At 47.5% G+C, this 14,439-nt stretch overlaps 2 protein-coding genes across 2 annotated transcripts; both read left to right on the top strand.

Moving 5' to 3' along the window:
* The first annotated feature begins 1,107 nt into the window (after positions 1-1,107).
* SNRPA1 (small nuclear ribonucleoprotein polypeptide A') lies at positions 1,108-7,474 on the top strand. Its single transcript, XM_030955199.1, has 9 exons — positions 1,108-1,281; positions 2,027-2,174; positions 2,682-2,760; positions 3,114-3,160; positions 3,857-3,959; positions 4,627-4,706; positions 5,823-5,898; positions 6,247-6,340; positions 7,286-7,474. Exons 1-9 carry the CDS (start codon positions 1,200-1,202, stop codon positions 7,342-7,344), a joined length of 768 nt encoding a protein of 255 aa, XP_030811059.1. The 5' UTR covers positions 1,108-1,199; the 3' UTR covers positions 7,345-7,474.
* Positions 7,475-7,782: 308 nt separating this feature from the next.
* On the top strand, positions 7,783-13,528 carry SELENOS (selenoprotein S). Its single transcript, XM_030955215.1, has 6 exons — positions 7,783-7,903; positions 8,017-8,142; positions 9,575-9,681; positions 10,508-10,597; positions 10,687-10,762; positions 12,705-13,528. The coding sequence occupies exons 1-6, from the start codon at positions 7,822-7,824 to the stop codon at positions 12,782-12,784; spliced, it is 561 nt and encodes a 186-aa protein (XP_030811075.1). The 5' UTR covers positions 7,783-7,821; the 3' UTR covers positions 12,785-13,528.
* The last annotated feature ends 911 nt before the right edge of the window (positions 13,529-14,439 follow it).

Genomic DNA, 14,439 nt, shown 5'->3' with positions numbered 1-14,439 from the left:
AGTGTGGCTCACCCTCCAGCTGAGCCCTTCCAGTGGTGCCAGGCAGTGCCTCAGCCCCAGATCAGAGAGCTCCTGGCCAGACACAGCAGCCAGAGCCACCTCAGCTCCCCCAGCACTCCTCCCAGCCCTTCCTTGCTGTCCCCCAAATTCCCAAAGCCCGTTAGGAGGATGTAGTGACATTTGCAAGCACGTTTTGTCTCACAGATAAAGGGTGTGTGTGGTGCTGCAGCCTGTGGGGAGTTCCCAGCCCATCACAGCACCTCAGCCCAGGAATGCACATGGAAGAGATGGAGAAACTGCCCCAAAAGCTGCAGGGGAAGGTGCTTATGGGCAACACAGCGTCCTGGAGCAAAGGCTGAGCTGCTGCTGGGATGGATGGATGGATGGATGGATGGATGGATGGATGGATGGATGGATGGATGGATGGATGGATGGATGGATGGATGGATGGATGGATGGATGGATGGATGGATGGATGGATGGATGGATGGATGGATGGATGGATGGAAAGCACCGAGAGCTGAGGGTGCCCTGGGGAGCAGCAAGTGCTCGACACGGCTCTGTCTGAAGGGAAGCACCAGCCAAGTGTGAAGTGTGTTCCTGCTCTGGCTGCATTTCTGCAGATAAATCTGTGCCTGGAAACACCACAAGGTAGGAGGGAACATCTGGGGCCACCTGTGCTGACAGCAAAGCCAATTCTCTCCTGGGCTTGTGAGCCATGGCTCAGGCTGGGGCGGGGAGCTGGTCTGGAGAGAGGAGGATGGCTGCGGGCTATGGGGAAAAAATGGATGTGTGGGGCTGTATCGGCCCTGAGGTGAAGGGAATGCAGGGATGGGCTGTTGGGGCTGTATCGGCCCTGAGGTGAAGGGGGAATGCAGGGATGGGCTGTTGGGGCTGTATCGGCCCTGAGGTAAAGGGGGAATGCAGGGATGGGCTGCTGGGGCTGTATCGGCCCTGAGGTGAAGGGGGAATGCAGGGATGGGCTGCTGGGGCTGTATCGGCCCTGAGGGGAGAACGCACGGACGGGCCGGGGAGGGGCGGTCTCTGCCGCTCGCTGTCTCGGCGCTCGGCGGCCCCGCCTGCGCGGGCTCGGCGCTCGGCGCGCTGTCCTGCGGCGGCGCGGCGCGGCCTGGCGCGGTGTGAGGCGGTGTGTGTGTCCGGTGTGTCCTGTGTGTCGCCGATTGTCGCCGTGTGTCGCGATGGTGAAGCTCACGGCGGAGCTGATCGAGCAGGCGGCACAGTACACCAACGCCGTCCGAGACCGGGAGCTCGACCTGCGCGGTGCGCGGGCCCCGCGGGGCGAGAGGGGCTGTGCCGGGAAGGGGCGGGCGAGGGCGGGGGGCTGAGGGCTGAGGCCCGGGGGTGTGTGGGGTGTGTGGGGGTGGTCAGTGATGGAGCCTGGCGGTGGGATTGTGTTGGGTCCCGGAGCAGAGGCTGTGAGAGGGTTTGGAGGGTCGGTGATGGATCTCCCGGTGGGGCCTGGCGCCTGCCGTGGCCGGAGGTGCCCAAGCAGGAGCGGGAGGTTGTTGGAGGGGCTGCAGTGACCGGGGGCTGGGGATGAACAGCGCTTAAAGAGGCTCCAGTAGCTTCGGAACCTGCGGGGGATGTGAAGGGTCAATCACAGAGTGGTAGAACGGTTCAGGATGGAAGGAACCTAAAGATCTTCTCGTCCCAACCACCAAGAAGAGGAAACTGGGGGAAATGTGGGAGGGATGTGCTGTGGTGTGAGGGTGGGATGTGCCTCAGCACGGGGGATGTGCCAGAAGGTGGGTTTGGTTTGGAGGACACGTCCAGGCAGGGAGCTGGTGTTTTGCTGAGGGGGAGGAAGAAGGATTCCAAAAGCCATGAGGGCTGTTGGGTTTGAGGGGGAGAGTTTGGTCTGGGAGCTGTGTGGAGCAGAGTGGATCCCGGGGTGTTTTGTCTGAGCCTTATCAGCATCCCCAGTCCATCCCGAGTTGCCCCCACACACTCTGTTGTGCTCTGCTCTGCGGGCACATCTAATCCCTGCCCTGCACTCTCTTTCCAGGCTATAAAATCCCAGTCATTGAGAACCTGGGGGCCACTCTGGACCAGTTTGATGCCATCGATTTCTCTGACAACGAGATCCGCAAGCTGGATGGGTTCCCGCTGCTGCGGAGGCTGAAAACGCTCCTGATGAACAACAACAGGATTTGGTGAGGGGCTCTGCTTGGCCTCCTGGGACCCTGGGCAGAGGAAAATGCTCTTGGGAGAGAGGGGTGTGTGTCTTTCAGTGCTGGGCAGGGGCAGGAGTGTTTGTTTTGGGCAGTAAAATCAGCACTGAGCACTGTGTGGGCTCTCTTTCAGTTTCCTTCCTCATTCAGTGCAAAAGTCAGTGTTTGTTTCTCAGCCAGGACAGTGAGATGCAGAGTTTGGGATCTGGCCACATCTTTGGATTTCAGTAATCAGCTCCATAAAGACATGAAAAAATGAATACCTGCAAGGGAATAGATGATAAGATTTAAATCTCATACTGCACCTAATATTTGCAGTGATTTATTGCCAGCTTTATGAGAAAAGTGTTTTGGATGCTCACCCAGATTCTGCCAGCGTCACGCTGGGTTGTTCACAGGGAGATCCTCTGTGTTACTTTGTTTCTCTGTGTATTTCCAGCATTGCTAATTCCAGCCCTAAATGAAACCTTTGTTTTTGTTGTTCCTCAGTCGGATTGGTGAGAACCTGGAGCAGGCTCTGCCCAGCCTCACAGAGCTCATTCTCACCAACAACAACATTGCTGAACTGGTAAGCTGTCATGCACCATAAAGCTAAACAAGCTGAAAATTTGTGGTTTTCATCCCTCTAATTAAACATTTTCCTGAGAGTAGTGCCATATCCTTTTGGTAATAGTTGGTTCTTTCCCTTTAGAGTAATATCCTACAGTTCTGGCAGCAGTTAATGGTGTACATGCTTTATTGAACATGATTTGCATCATGCAGTGGAACAGCACTCTCAAAGCTTAGCGGTTTTCCTATTAAAATAATTGCAGTAATTTAATTAATCTCTAAAATAGATATGAGTTCAGGAACTTTGTTTTCAAATATTTGATATTTTTGCTAAAGGGGCTTAAAATTTCTTGCTGTGCTCCCTTTACCCAGGGTGAACTGGATCCGTTATCAAGTATTAAATCCTTGACTTACCTGAGGTACGTAACCCCAAAAAGAAAAGCTGCTCTTTCTCTGGTATTTGAGCTCTGCTGCTGGCCTGGCCCTTTGCTTTGGTCTGGAATGCTCTGCTTTTTGTGAGCTGTGACAGATCCTTTATGTCTAAAAATTGAATTGATAAACAGTGTTTGCTCTACTCTTCATGAACATCTGGTAATTAATGTCTGAGGTTTTATATCACTGACAACCTGTTGGGATAATGAGATCTAACAGCTCTATAAACCAGTACACAAGTGCTGAAGTGAGTTTATCCTTCAAAAACCTAAAACCAAAAGGTTTAATCTGTTGATTAAAAAAATAGTTTAAAATACATGTAAACAAGGACTTTTCAGTAATGTTACATTTGCTGTGAGGGACAGAAAGAAACACAGTTTGTCCTGTGATTTTTCAGTTGATCAGTGTCCAGATAAAAAAGTTATGTTTCAGTTATTTTTGGGGGAGTATAATGATTATTTTGAGGTTGTTCTTTATGGCATTGTTCACTTAAATCTACTGAATTGCTAAAGTGCAAGTTTTTATTATAGTTTCCATCATATCAAAGCACTGTCACTAGGCTTATTTAATTATGCTATTTGTTATCTGTTACAGCAGGAAGTACACAATGCATTTCAAGTATATTGATATATTTCAATACAAGTGTATTTTAAAATATTTTGTAACCTTTATTTACTTCACAGCGTTCTAAGGAATCCTGTAACAAATAAGAAACATTACAGATTATATCTAATTCATAAAGTTCCCCAGGTCAGAGTGCTGGATTTTCAAAAAGTGAAGCTCAAAGTAAGTCTGCTTGCTTTTGATTTAGGTGTTTGGGGTTTTTTGGTTGGGTTTTTTTAATTGGACTTTTTTTTGTTTGGAGTTTGTTTGTTTGTTTGTTTGTTTGTTTGTTTTAGGGTGTTTTTTGTTTTGGTGGGTGGGGTTTTTTGTTGTTTTTGGGGGGTTTTTTGTGTTTGTAGTTTTGTTTTTTTGGGGGTTTTTTACATTCTTGAAAATTCACGACTAACAGCGACTTTGTTGCCATAGTTGTAAATTTTATTGAAACTCTGTAAGTGGCTCTACAAGGCTCTCATTGTTTTCTTTCATGGTTTCATTCTGTTAAGGATATAATCTGTTTAATTATGTCTAATTAAGTTTCAGTGCCTTTGTTGAGCGTTACTCTTTCCTGTCCCCCTGGTGTTGGTAGGAGACAGCTCTAGAGAAAGAAACGAGCAAACACCACTGGGTGGGGGATGAGTGTGGGAAAGAACTCTTTAATTTTAAGAGCACAAGGTTGATAAATCTCTGAGTATTTGGGCAATGTTTATCTGCTTGTTCTTACATCTGGTCTCCATGTACCAATTTCACTGATGAGGATGAGCCAAAGTGTCTTTCTTGGCCAAGACAGAAGCTTTGCAAACTGTGATGTTCTCAAATTAACTTTGTGTGTGTGTGTGTGGTATCGCTGTAGGAGCGACAGGAGGCAGAGAAAATGTTCAAGGGCAAACGGGGTGCACAGCTTGCAAAGGATATTGCCAGGAGAGCAAAAACGTAAGATAAAACAAACAAATTTACACTGGCATCCTCCTTCAGAAACACCACTTTCTTTGTGTGCAGTGTCAGGCAGAAAACTGAAATATCAGCTGCTGGCAGGATGCCTCAAAAGCTTTGAGAGCCACAAGTGCCTTGTCCAAGCACCCTGAGTTTTGGATGGTGGTGAATACATCTCAGAAGTATTTCTGAAAGAGTTCACTTGGTCAAGGTGGATTCACTGAATGCAACAAGCAGGAAACCTTAATTTTATTTTTGTTATTTAACTGCAGAGAGGTGTCCATTATTTAATTTGTGGTTGGTGGGGTTTTTTCCCTTGATGATTGGTTTTGTTTTGCTAAATTCTTTTATTTCCCAAAATAAATAATTATGTATTTATTTTGGGAATAACCTGCAAAACCTGCTGTAGTTAGGAGATTAAATACAAATGAAAATCTTTAATTAAGTTATTACAGTATATGTTTATTTAGTTTAATTGTTAAATGGTACATTGTATGTTTTGATTAACCTATTTGGTAATAAGAATTCAGATCACATCATTTCCAAATTCATGGTTAAATAGAAAGTGTCTTGAACTTATTTAGCATTTAAACCTATAACAGATAGATTTGAGCTCGAGTTTGTGAGTGGAAATGGATTCAGGTCAGGTGATCTCCTTAAAGCAGCAGCAGCAGCAGATAACCTTTTTCTTTTGACTGTTAAGATGAATTCCAGTTTAATGTAGGCTTTGCTTTAGGCTGCTGTAATACCACATTTGACACATGGGAACAAAAACCCCATTTTCAGTTACTTTAATTTATCCACCCTGCTTTTGTCACGGCAGCAGAGCAGCTGAGTGTTCAACAACATCCAAATTGAAGAGCTTTTGTCAACTGCCTGATGAATAAAGTTAAGTTCTGTCTCTGAGCAGATGAAAAGGTGGGGGGAATGGGAGAGTGAGGACAAGATGCTGGTGTTTCTGAAGGAGGCAATTCTTCACTGTATCAGTTTGTTAACAAAGATAAGATACTACACTTGATGGAATGAAATGCTTTCAAACCTAGTTTGGAAGCATTTCAATTCAAGAGAAGCAGCTACTCTTCAAAAAGTAACAGGTCTTTTTTTTTTCTTTTGAAGCTTCAATCCAGGGGCTGGCCTGCCAACAGACAAAAAGAAAACTGGGCCCTCCCCAGGGGATGTGGAGGCAATTAAGGTAAATATGTCAGAGAAAAGCTGTCATGGATCCAAATTGAACAAAAGTTTCCTTTGTGCTGTTCAGACAAATAGATCAGCGTGTCCTGGCTCTGGTTTAGGTTCTTTTCCTGTAAGTTTTCTTCTGACCTATCTGTATTTTGAAAACTTCAATGAAATGTTAACCTGAGCTTAGAGTTCTTCCAAGGGAGGGGGGCGGTAATGATTTGCCATTTGTAGAATTTTGTAGAAGCAGAATTTAGAACTTTCCTAGGTGTTGAGTGTCCCTTGGCTGGTAGCAGCCTGGTTTGTGTGCTGGCTGTGAGAGCTGCCCGGGCTGTGTGAGCACTGACTGAGCTCTCTGTTCCAGACTGCCATCGCCAACGCCTCGACCCTGGCGGAGGTGGAGCGGCTGAAGGGGCTGCTGCAGGCGGGCCAGATCCCCGGCAGGGAGCGCAAACCAGGTCACTGTCTGCTTCTGCTGCTCCTCCTTAGACACAGCCCACCCCTTCCTCGCTCCCTGGTGCTGCTTGTGAGCTCTGTAGGGTAGGCAGAGTGTCAGTCTCTCATCTGTGCAGCACATCCTTGCTCTGTGACAGCCTGGCCTTGGGGCAGCTCCAGGCTGTCCCCTGCACTCCCTGCAGAGCCAGGTGCCAAACAAGGGGCTTTGCTGCACTGGATGACTTCAAAATTCATTCCAGTTAATTTGATGCCTTGTGAAGGCTGACCTAGAACAGAGGCTGGACAGAGCTAAAGTAGGAATTTATTAGGAGGCCTCCATGGATCCACCTTGGGCAGCACAAGAGCCCAGCCAAGGCTGCACCCAAGATGAACCAAAATGGCCCCAAAATGCACAGCCGGGCACGGGGTCTGTCACTGGGATCCATTTGCATCTTGCAGTTCATTGTCCAATTCCAGCTTTAGCCCATGCAGTCCCATCCTGCTTGTCTTTCTCTCTTCACCCACGTTATTTGTGCTCTTGGGCCTGAGATTTGGATCATCTGTCCTTGGTCCCCAGCTAGAGAAGGAATTGTTTTGTCTCCCTACTCTGTGCAGAGAGCTCACCATCCCCTCATGTGAAGCTCAGAAGTGCAGACTAAAGCAGCACAGAATGTGAAAAATATAAAAGCTAAAAGCTGAGGCATCGATTTAACAAAATGAGATGGATTACAGAGTCTCTCTGGACCTCTGCTGAGCATCAATGCCTCAGCAATGAGTCTGGGAGCTCTGCAGAGATGGGTCTCAGCTGCAGGCCGGCCATAGCACCACCTTCCTGTGCATTGGGGCTACCGGATTTTCCTCTCTGTAGAGTTTTTAAACGTTCCCGTTATTACGCTTCTGCAGAGGGGTGGGAAAAGGAACAGCAACGCCTTCAGCAGCTGCCCTAAAGCTCTGACGTGTCCTTTCAGGCCCATCGGAGGACGGCGAAGAAGAAATGGAAGAGGACACAGTGCCAAACGGATCGTAGCCGGGGCCGTGCCGCGCTCCGGCCCCCCCAGGAGCCCTTTCCCGTCCCGGGCCGTGCCGGTGTCCCCGGCGGGGCCCATCGCCCCCGTCCTCGCGCATTTCGCTGTTCAATAAACGAACGGTCCCTTTTTCTCCCGGGGCTGCCGCATCCGCTTCCCGGGCCGGGCGGGGCGGGACGGAAGGCGTTTCGGCGCACCGTGATTGGCTGCCTTGCGCCTGCCCCCTTCTCTCATTGGCCGGCGCAGCGAAACGTCACTCCGGGCACTCCGCCAGTGGCGGCGCGGCGTTTCCTGGCGGCGTTTCCTGGCGGCGGCGGACGGGGCGGTGATTGGTGGAGCGGGGCGGGCCCGGACGTGAGGTGGCGGCGGACAGGGCGGTGATTGGTGGAGCGGGGCGGGCCCGGATGTGAGGCGGCGGCGGACGGGGCGGTGATTGGCAGAGCGGGGCGGGCCCGGACGTGAGGCGGCGGCGGCGGGCGATGGATCTCGGGGACGGCGGTGCCGCGGCGGGGCCCGGGCCGGCGCTGGGCCGGGGCGGGCTGGAGGCGCTGCAGCACACGGGTGAGGGGCCGCGGGCCGGGGGAGCGCGGGGCGCGGCGGGGCCCAGGCGCGGAGCCCCGAGGCGGGCCCCGTGCCGCGCGGGCCGCGCTCAGCCCCGGCCTGTCCCCCGGCAGTGGGCTCGGTGCTGTCCGGCTATGGCTGGTACCTGCTGCTGGCCGCCGTCGCCGTGTACCTGCTCGTGCAGAAGGTGTCCCGCGGGCTGGCAGCGCGGCCGGGCCGAGCGGCGGAGGCGGCAGAGGGTGAGTGCGGAGCGGAGTCGGTGCCTGCGGGCCCGGCCCGGGGCTGAGGGCGCTGGCTCCCCGCGGGGTCGGGAGGTGGTGAGGGGGTTGATGGAGAGCGGTGCTCCGGTCACCTCTGAGCCCACTGATCCTGAGTGAGGAGAGCACCGGGAAAGGCTGGGCCCAGGGAACTGTTTGTAAAAGGCTCTGAAGGAAAAGCTGTGTCCCAAAGCATCGTGTCTGGGAATAAAGGAGTGGGACATCCCTCGGGGATGGGTGTCTGCTCCTCGGTGGGCAGCAGCTGAGGGGATGGAGGACAGCAGCACCTGTGGCCAACTACCAAGTAACTTTTAGACTTACCAAACAAAGCCAAAACGCCCAAATCTAAATCCTGGTGAAAATACTTCTATAACTATTCACTTTTTATTAATATTCATCACCCCCTTCCAGTTACTCTTTCCCAGTTCCTGCTCTGGCAGGACTGTGTACGTTTGGGGTGTGACAGTCTGTGATATCTTTGGGAGTGTGGCACAGGTTGTAAATCTCTCACAGTCAGGATCCTGCTGAGAAGCACAGGCTGTGCTCGTGGACCTGCCAAATCCATGAGTGCTTGGCACTGATCCCCTGGGCACGTTGGCCCCACAGTAAAATCTTATTTGTGTGCTCTTATCCTCCTGCTGTTCTTTTGTGATGATAATTAAATGGCTGTTTAATTCCCCAAACTGCCTGTAAAATGAAATTATTGAAAGTACTGACATTTCTTTTTCATATTCATCACTGGATCATAGCAAAAAATGACGCAAACAAATGTGGAGATGCTTCAGCTGCTGGAAGAAAACAGAGCAACACTTGCCTTTTTTGGGGGGTGTAATTTTCCTTTTGACCTTCACAGGTCACTCATGAAGAGCAGTGGTGACTTGGTGTGGATTTTCTGAGACCTGCAGGTGTCTCTTGAGATGTGTGTCATATTTGTAAGTGATTTCTCTGCTGATGGAGGCTGTTAAATCCACTGACACCAGCAGGACCCCTTGCCAGAAGGAGTAGGAGTGAATGTGGGCTGGTTGCCTCATCCTTCTGCGTAAATGAAGTTCTCTGGGTAAAAATGGTCCCTGCGAAGCCTGAGTGATATTTCTGAATTAATTTGAATCTAACAAATCCTTCAGAAATAGAAGGAAGTGTCCTTGAAGTGTGAGGTTTAAATTTTATGGTTAGGTACACTTGTGTCCTTATTAAAATCCTGTTGAAGCAATTGATTTAAAACAGAAAAACATGGTAAAGTTTAATTCAGCATTATAAATTACTAGAAAAGATTAGCTGGAAACTGAACTTGAGCTGTGATTTTCTGCAAAACAGCTGCAGGGAGAGATGTGAGCCTTTCCTTATTACAATTCTTTGAGGAGACCATCTAAGATTTACTTTGAGTAGCTTTGCAAACTCTTTCCTGGTTTCCTAGAGCCTGATGTGGTGGTAAGAAGGCAGGAAGCTTTGGCAGCAGCTCGCCTCAGGATGCAAGAGGAATTGAATGCACAAGCAGAAAAATACAAAGAAAAGCAAAGACAGGTAACCAGAGAGCATTTCTTCCTTTTTCTCATAAATTCCTTGTCAAGCACTTTGCTGCTGTAAAAGACAGCAGCAAATTGTGATTGTGGGCCTGGGTCACTGCGGGCCTGGTGTTCATTTTTTCACAGGTAAATCTGTACCTGCAGGAGCTTTGTTGTGGGTGCAGTGAATGGCTGGAGGGGTTTTGCTGGCCTTTAAATTAACTGTACCATGGCACATGTGTGTTTTCTGCTCTATAAATGTTAGAAATGTAGCTTAGCATTGCTGCAGTTTAAGGGTCTGAATTACAGCTTGAGATTACGAGGAATAGCAAATTGCTGAGTGGGGCAATGCAGAAAATGGGTGTGATCAGCACAGTAATAACTCTGATCATCATCCCACCTCTTCTGGTTTTGCTTTTGCAGTCAGACACTCAGACCTCAGTTTGTAGCTGATACTTCAAGTAATGTTGGCATTAAAAACAAAGGAAAAGTCCTTTCTTCTGTAGAACCTCACATTATGCATTAAAATACTGCAATATTCTTTACTTAGTACTTTTCAGAGACTCAGGGTTTAAATTTGCCACTTGGTTCTGTTTTACTTTCAAAATCTTTTAAAGCATCAAGTGGCCAAAAGAAGCTGCAGGCTCAGTCAGTACATCCTGAGGAGGGCGAGAGATGTGGCTGCATAAAAAGAGTAAAATCTTCCATAATCTCAGAGATACTGCATCAGATAAATACAGTTAGATGAGTCTGTTGTAGCTGTTTCTGGGGATTCTGTTAGCTCTGAAATCTTAGTTTTAAGGTTAAAACTGAGATTAAAGCTGTGTCCTGGGTTTGTTCTGTAGCTGGAGGAGGAGCGGCGACGGCAGAAGATCGCGATGTGGGAGAGCATGCAAGAAGGAAAGAGCTACAAAGGAAACCTGAAACTGAATCAGGTAACAGCCATGGTAATCAGGTCACACTTGTGTTCTGTGATTCAGGGAGCTGAAATTCCTACTGAGTAACTTTTTGCTTTTCTGAACAGCAAGAAGTAGAATCTGGTGCCTCTGCCTCTGCAGTCCCGAAATCAAAACCAAACAAAAAGCCTTTGAGAGGAGGTGGTGAGTATGGAATCCTTCAGACACTCTGAGCCTGGAACAGGGCATTTATCCAGCTGTATCTATGGGCTCTGTAGATACTTTTTGTCTTTTTCAAGGAAGAAACAAAACATTCCTTACAAACAAGCTCTTTATCTCTGATCAGCTGGTCTACTCTGTCCTTCGTGCAAAAGCTGGCAGGAAGTTTTGAAAGTTCTTTTCCTTGGGAAAAGAATGTGTCAATTTTTTTTTGTAAATATGCTTTGGTATAATTTACTGAGATTTTTGTCACAGATTTTTACAGTAGTTCTGGGATCCTTCCCCCTTTATTCTATAAGTTAAATAATTTAGTATCTGCTCTGCCTTTAAAGCACCTGTGTACTGACTAAATGCAGGAGGAGGGTATTTTACTTTGTATTATGTAGATTCAGATGATGAAAGAAATTATTATGTAAAATGTGACCTTATTTTTCATACACCACAGTGCTGACCTATTGAATATATAAATCCTGTAGATGTATAAACTCTTACCAACTCTCACAAAGCACAGGAGGTCTCATGTTAAACTCAGTCACCTGCTGGAACTATCTTCATGCATTAAGTGCTTTCTGTGGTCTCACATTGCCCATGCCAGGCTCACTGGCCATGCAGGCAGTCTGCTCCTCTCCTCTCAGCCCAAGAGCCCTTGCCATACCTGCAGGTGCTAATTTGGGTGTATTTTAGGGACAGTTTTCCATGGTGGAGTGGATCATCCAGACAGCCTCAGTCAGGCTGAAAAGGAGGCTCACTTAGGGTGCAGTGCTGAGTGACTTGATTAAATGTATGAGACCTGTGGATTCTTGATTAAATATACTAAACCTCCATAACAGTGCAGTGCTGGGATTTCTGCTTTGAGTATTTTTCCTGGCATTTGAAGGAATCAAATGGATTGATTCATCTTAGGTTATTTAATAGGAGGATGTGGTGTCTGATGCTGTCAGCTATCTTTGGTGTCTCTGTCATGGGATATTTCCCTCCCTGGGGGATGAGGAGTGCAGGGGTCAGCTGTGCTGAGAGGCAGATCAGGGCAGCTGGGTGTGGGCACCCTTCCAGCTGCTACCTGTCCTAGTTTAATCCTCAGCAAAGTCCCTGCTTAAGTAGCCCATTACAGAATTATAGGTCTCAGATCTCCTCCTGAGGTAGATCAGCATGAAGTGAAAGAACCATCTGTGCTGCTCAGCTGCTCAATTAAGCTAGAAAGCAAAACTTGGCTTTGGTATGAGAAAAACAAATTTCAAAGATGAAGGTGGTGGTGGGAGTTTCAGTGGAACAGGTTGCTTTGAAACCCCCCTGGTTAGCAGTGCTGCTAGGATTTGGGGTCTTAGGTTTGTGCAGAACAAATTGAAGATGTTTGCCAAGTTGTAACTTTGAGTATGTTCTCCTGACATGAAGTTTCCCATGGTTACAGCATTAGGATGTTCAGCTAAAGTGTATTTGCCTTACTGCCTATGCTTGCCTTTCAAATGCTCTAAAAAATACTTTGCAGTGTTAATGAATGGATTTACCTTTTGACCTTCAGAGGATTCTTTGCAGGACTGGAATAAAGGATTGTTTTAAGTCCCTGACTGTTGGGGCTCTTGCAGAACAGATACACTCTGCAGAGTTTACTCTTGGAGCTGCTGTTGCTGCTCTGTTTATCCTGCAGAGCAGCACTGCAGACTTAGAAAAATTAAATGGTAATTCATTTCAATTTCATTTAATCCAAATTGATCAAATTAAACCACAAGTGTTTAGCAATGGCTTTTAAAGAAAGAAACCCTCTCAAGTCTGGGTGTTTTCTGTTCTTTCATTTTCCCTAAAATGCTGCATGTGTGAAGTATGAGCAAGGTGTAGATATTATGAGATCAGTTTTTGGTGTTCCTTGTGTGCTGGAGAAGGGCTGTGGAGGATGAATATTAACAGAGTGGGTTTCTCCTGTGTGTTGCAGGCTATAACCCCCTGTCTGGAGAAGGAGGAGGGACGTGCTCCTGGAGGCCCGGCCGGCGGGGCCCGTCCGCAGGTGGATGAGGCTAAAACATCCCTGGTGTCCATCCCCTGGCACTAGCAGGCTTGATCCCACCCCCTGTCCCACTGCCTGCAGCTGGCCTGTCACAGGCACTCCTTTGGGGCTGCCTTAGTGCACTTGCTAACTTAAAACAGGTTTTTGTTTGTTTGATGTACACCGTTTCCAAATTGTAACACATTGGCTGATCCTAAACCAGAAAAATGGCTGATCCTCTTAGAGAGGGCAAAGAGAGAAGCAATTTCAGCATAATCACTTAATTTTCACTCTTCTGTAGAAAGGGATTGTAGTGTCCAGCCAAGGTGAATCACCTGGGATTGTGAGATCTGGGGTTTCTGGCAAATTTAGTTATCTATGCTCACGTTACCTCTGTAAGATGAGGATATTTACCATCCTCAGACATGTTACCAGATTTACCTTTCAGCTAAACACAGTCATTTAGAGAGGGAGGATATTATCATTGGCAGACACCTTGAATTTAGGCAGAGGGACTTTCAGAAAAAGCACAGGTGATCTGACAAATGCCACGGATTTGCACCAAAGGTCAGTTACTGCAGAAGAGTCTCTGTGACAAGCCAGCTTGAATGACGTTTTCCTTATAAATGGTAAACAAACCAGTGAGGATTACTGATGCTAGACAGCAGACAGGGGGGTTCTTGCTATTCCTTTTTTTTCTTTTTTCTTTTTTTTTTATTTCAACTGCTTTGTAAAAACAATACACTATTAAATATAATTGCAAACGTCATAAATCTAGTATTTACAATCTCGTGGTTTTCTACAGCATCTTTTTTATAGAAGGCATTTGTTCTAGTGCAATAAATGTGTATAAAGCAAGGTGGGAGATGAAGTGACCCTGCTGCAGCATGTGCAGCACCAGAGCTGAGGCTGGTGTGTGCTGGGGAGGGCTCTGGCCTGTGAAAGTGTCACACTGGCAAGTGAGGGGTGCAAGGAGTGTGTGGTGTTCATCCTTTGGTGTATGTCCAGCCCTGAGGACAGAAAACTGGTCATCATAACCAAACTTTCCAAGCATCCCATCCCCTTGATTTTCTCTCTAAAATGCAACTGACAAATAAAATCCAGGTTGTCTGTGGAAAGGATTGAAATAATTCCTGTTGGCATAGGACAAGTGTCCCTGTGTCCAGTTGCTGCTCCTGGGCTGGTCTGTGGGCATTGGGGTAGGGAGCAGTGGCTCCTTAGAGCTCAGGGCTTTCTGAGCACTTGTTTCTGAATATTTCCTCTTGGGATACTTGTACTTATCAATAGATACAAGTGTCAACTTTGAGTACACTGTTTATGTGCATGTGGATATTTCTCTTGATTAGAAATGCAGCTGGAGGGTGTTATTACAGAGTTTTAAACTTGGTAATGAAATTGAAAGGCCAAGAACCTTTTGTTTTAGACACAACAAAGTGTTTGGTCATGTGTGTGGAAGGTGAAGTGAGGCTGTTGATGTTCCTGTGGAAATTCACTCAGAGGCCAGTGTATGTAACTTCAGGTTTTAATCCTTCAGAAGGAAAAAAGAAATAGAGGTGGGGAATATTTCCAAGATCTGAAGATCCTTCCTCAGGAAAGAGGACTGAGTTGTAATGCCTTAGGGAACATCTTCTCCCTCGTGTTGGGGAAACAGGCAACAGACTGAGGTAATATCTTCAGAAAAACA

This window comes from Camarhynchus parvulus, chromosome 10 (genome assembly GCF_901933205.1).
Source record: "Camarhynchus parvulus chromosome 10, STF_HiC, whole genome shotgun sequence".
Classification (NCBI taxonomy): domain Eukaryota; kingdom Metazoa; phylum Chordata; class Aves; order Passeriformes; family Thraupidae; genus Camarhynchus; species Camarhynchus parvulus.
This window is presented reverse-complemented; position numbering and strand designations above follow the sequence as displayed.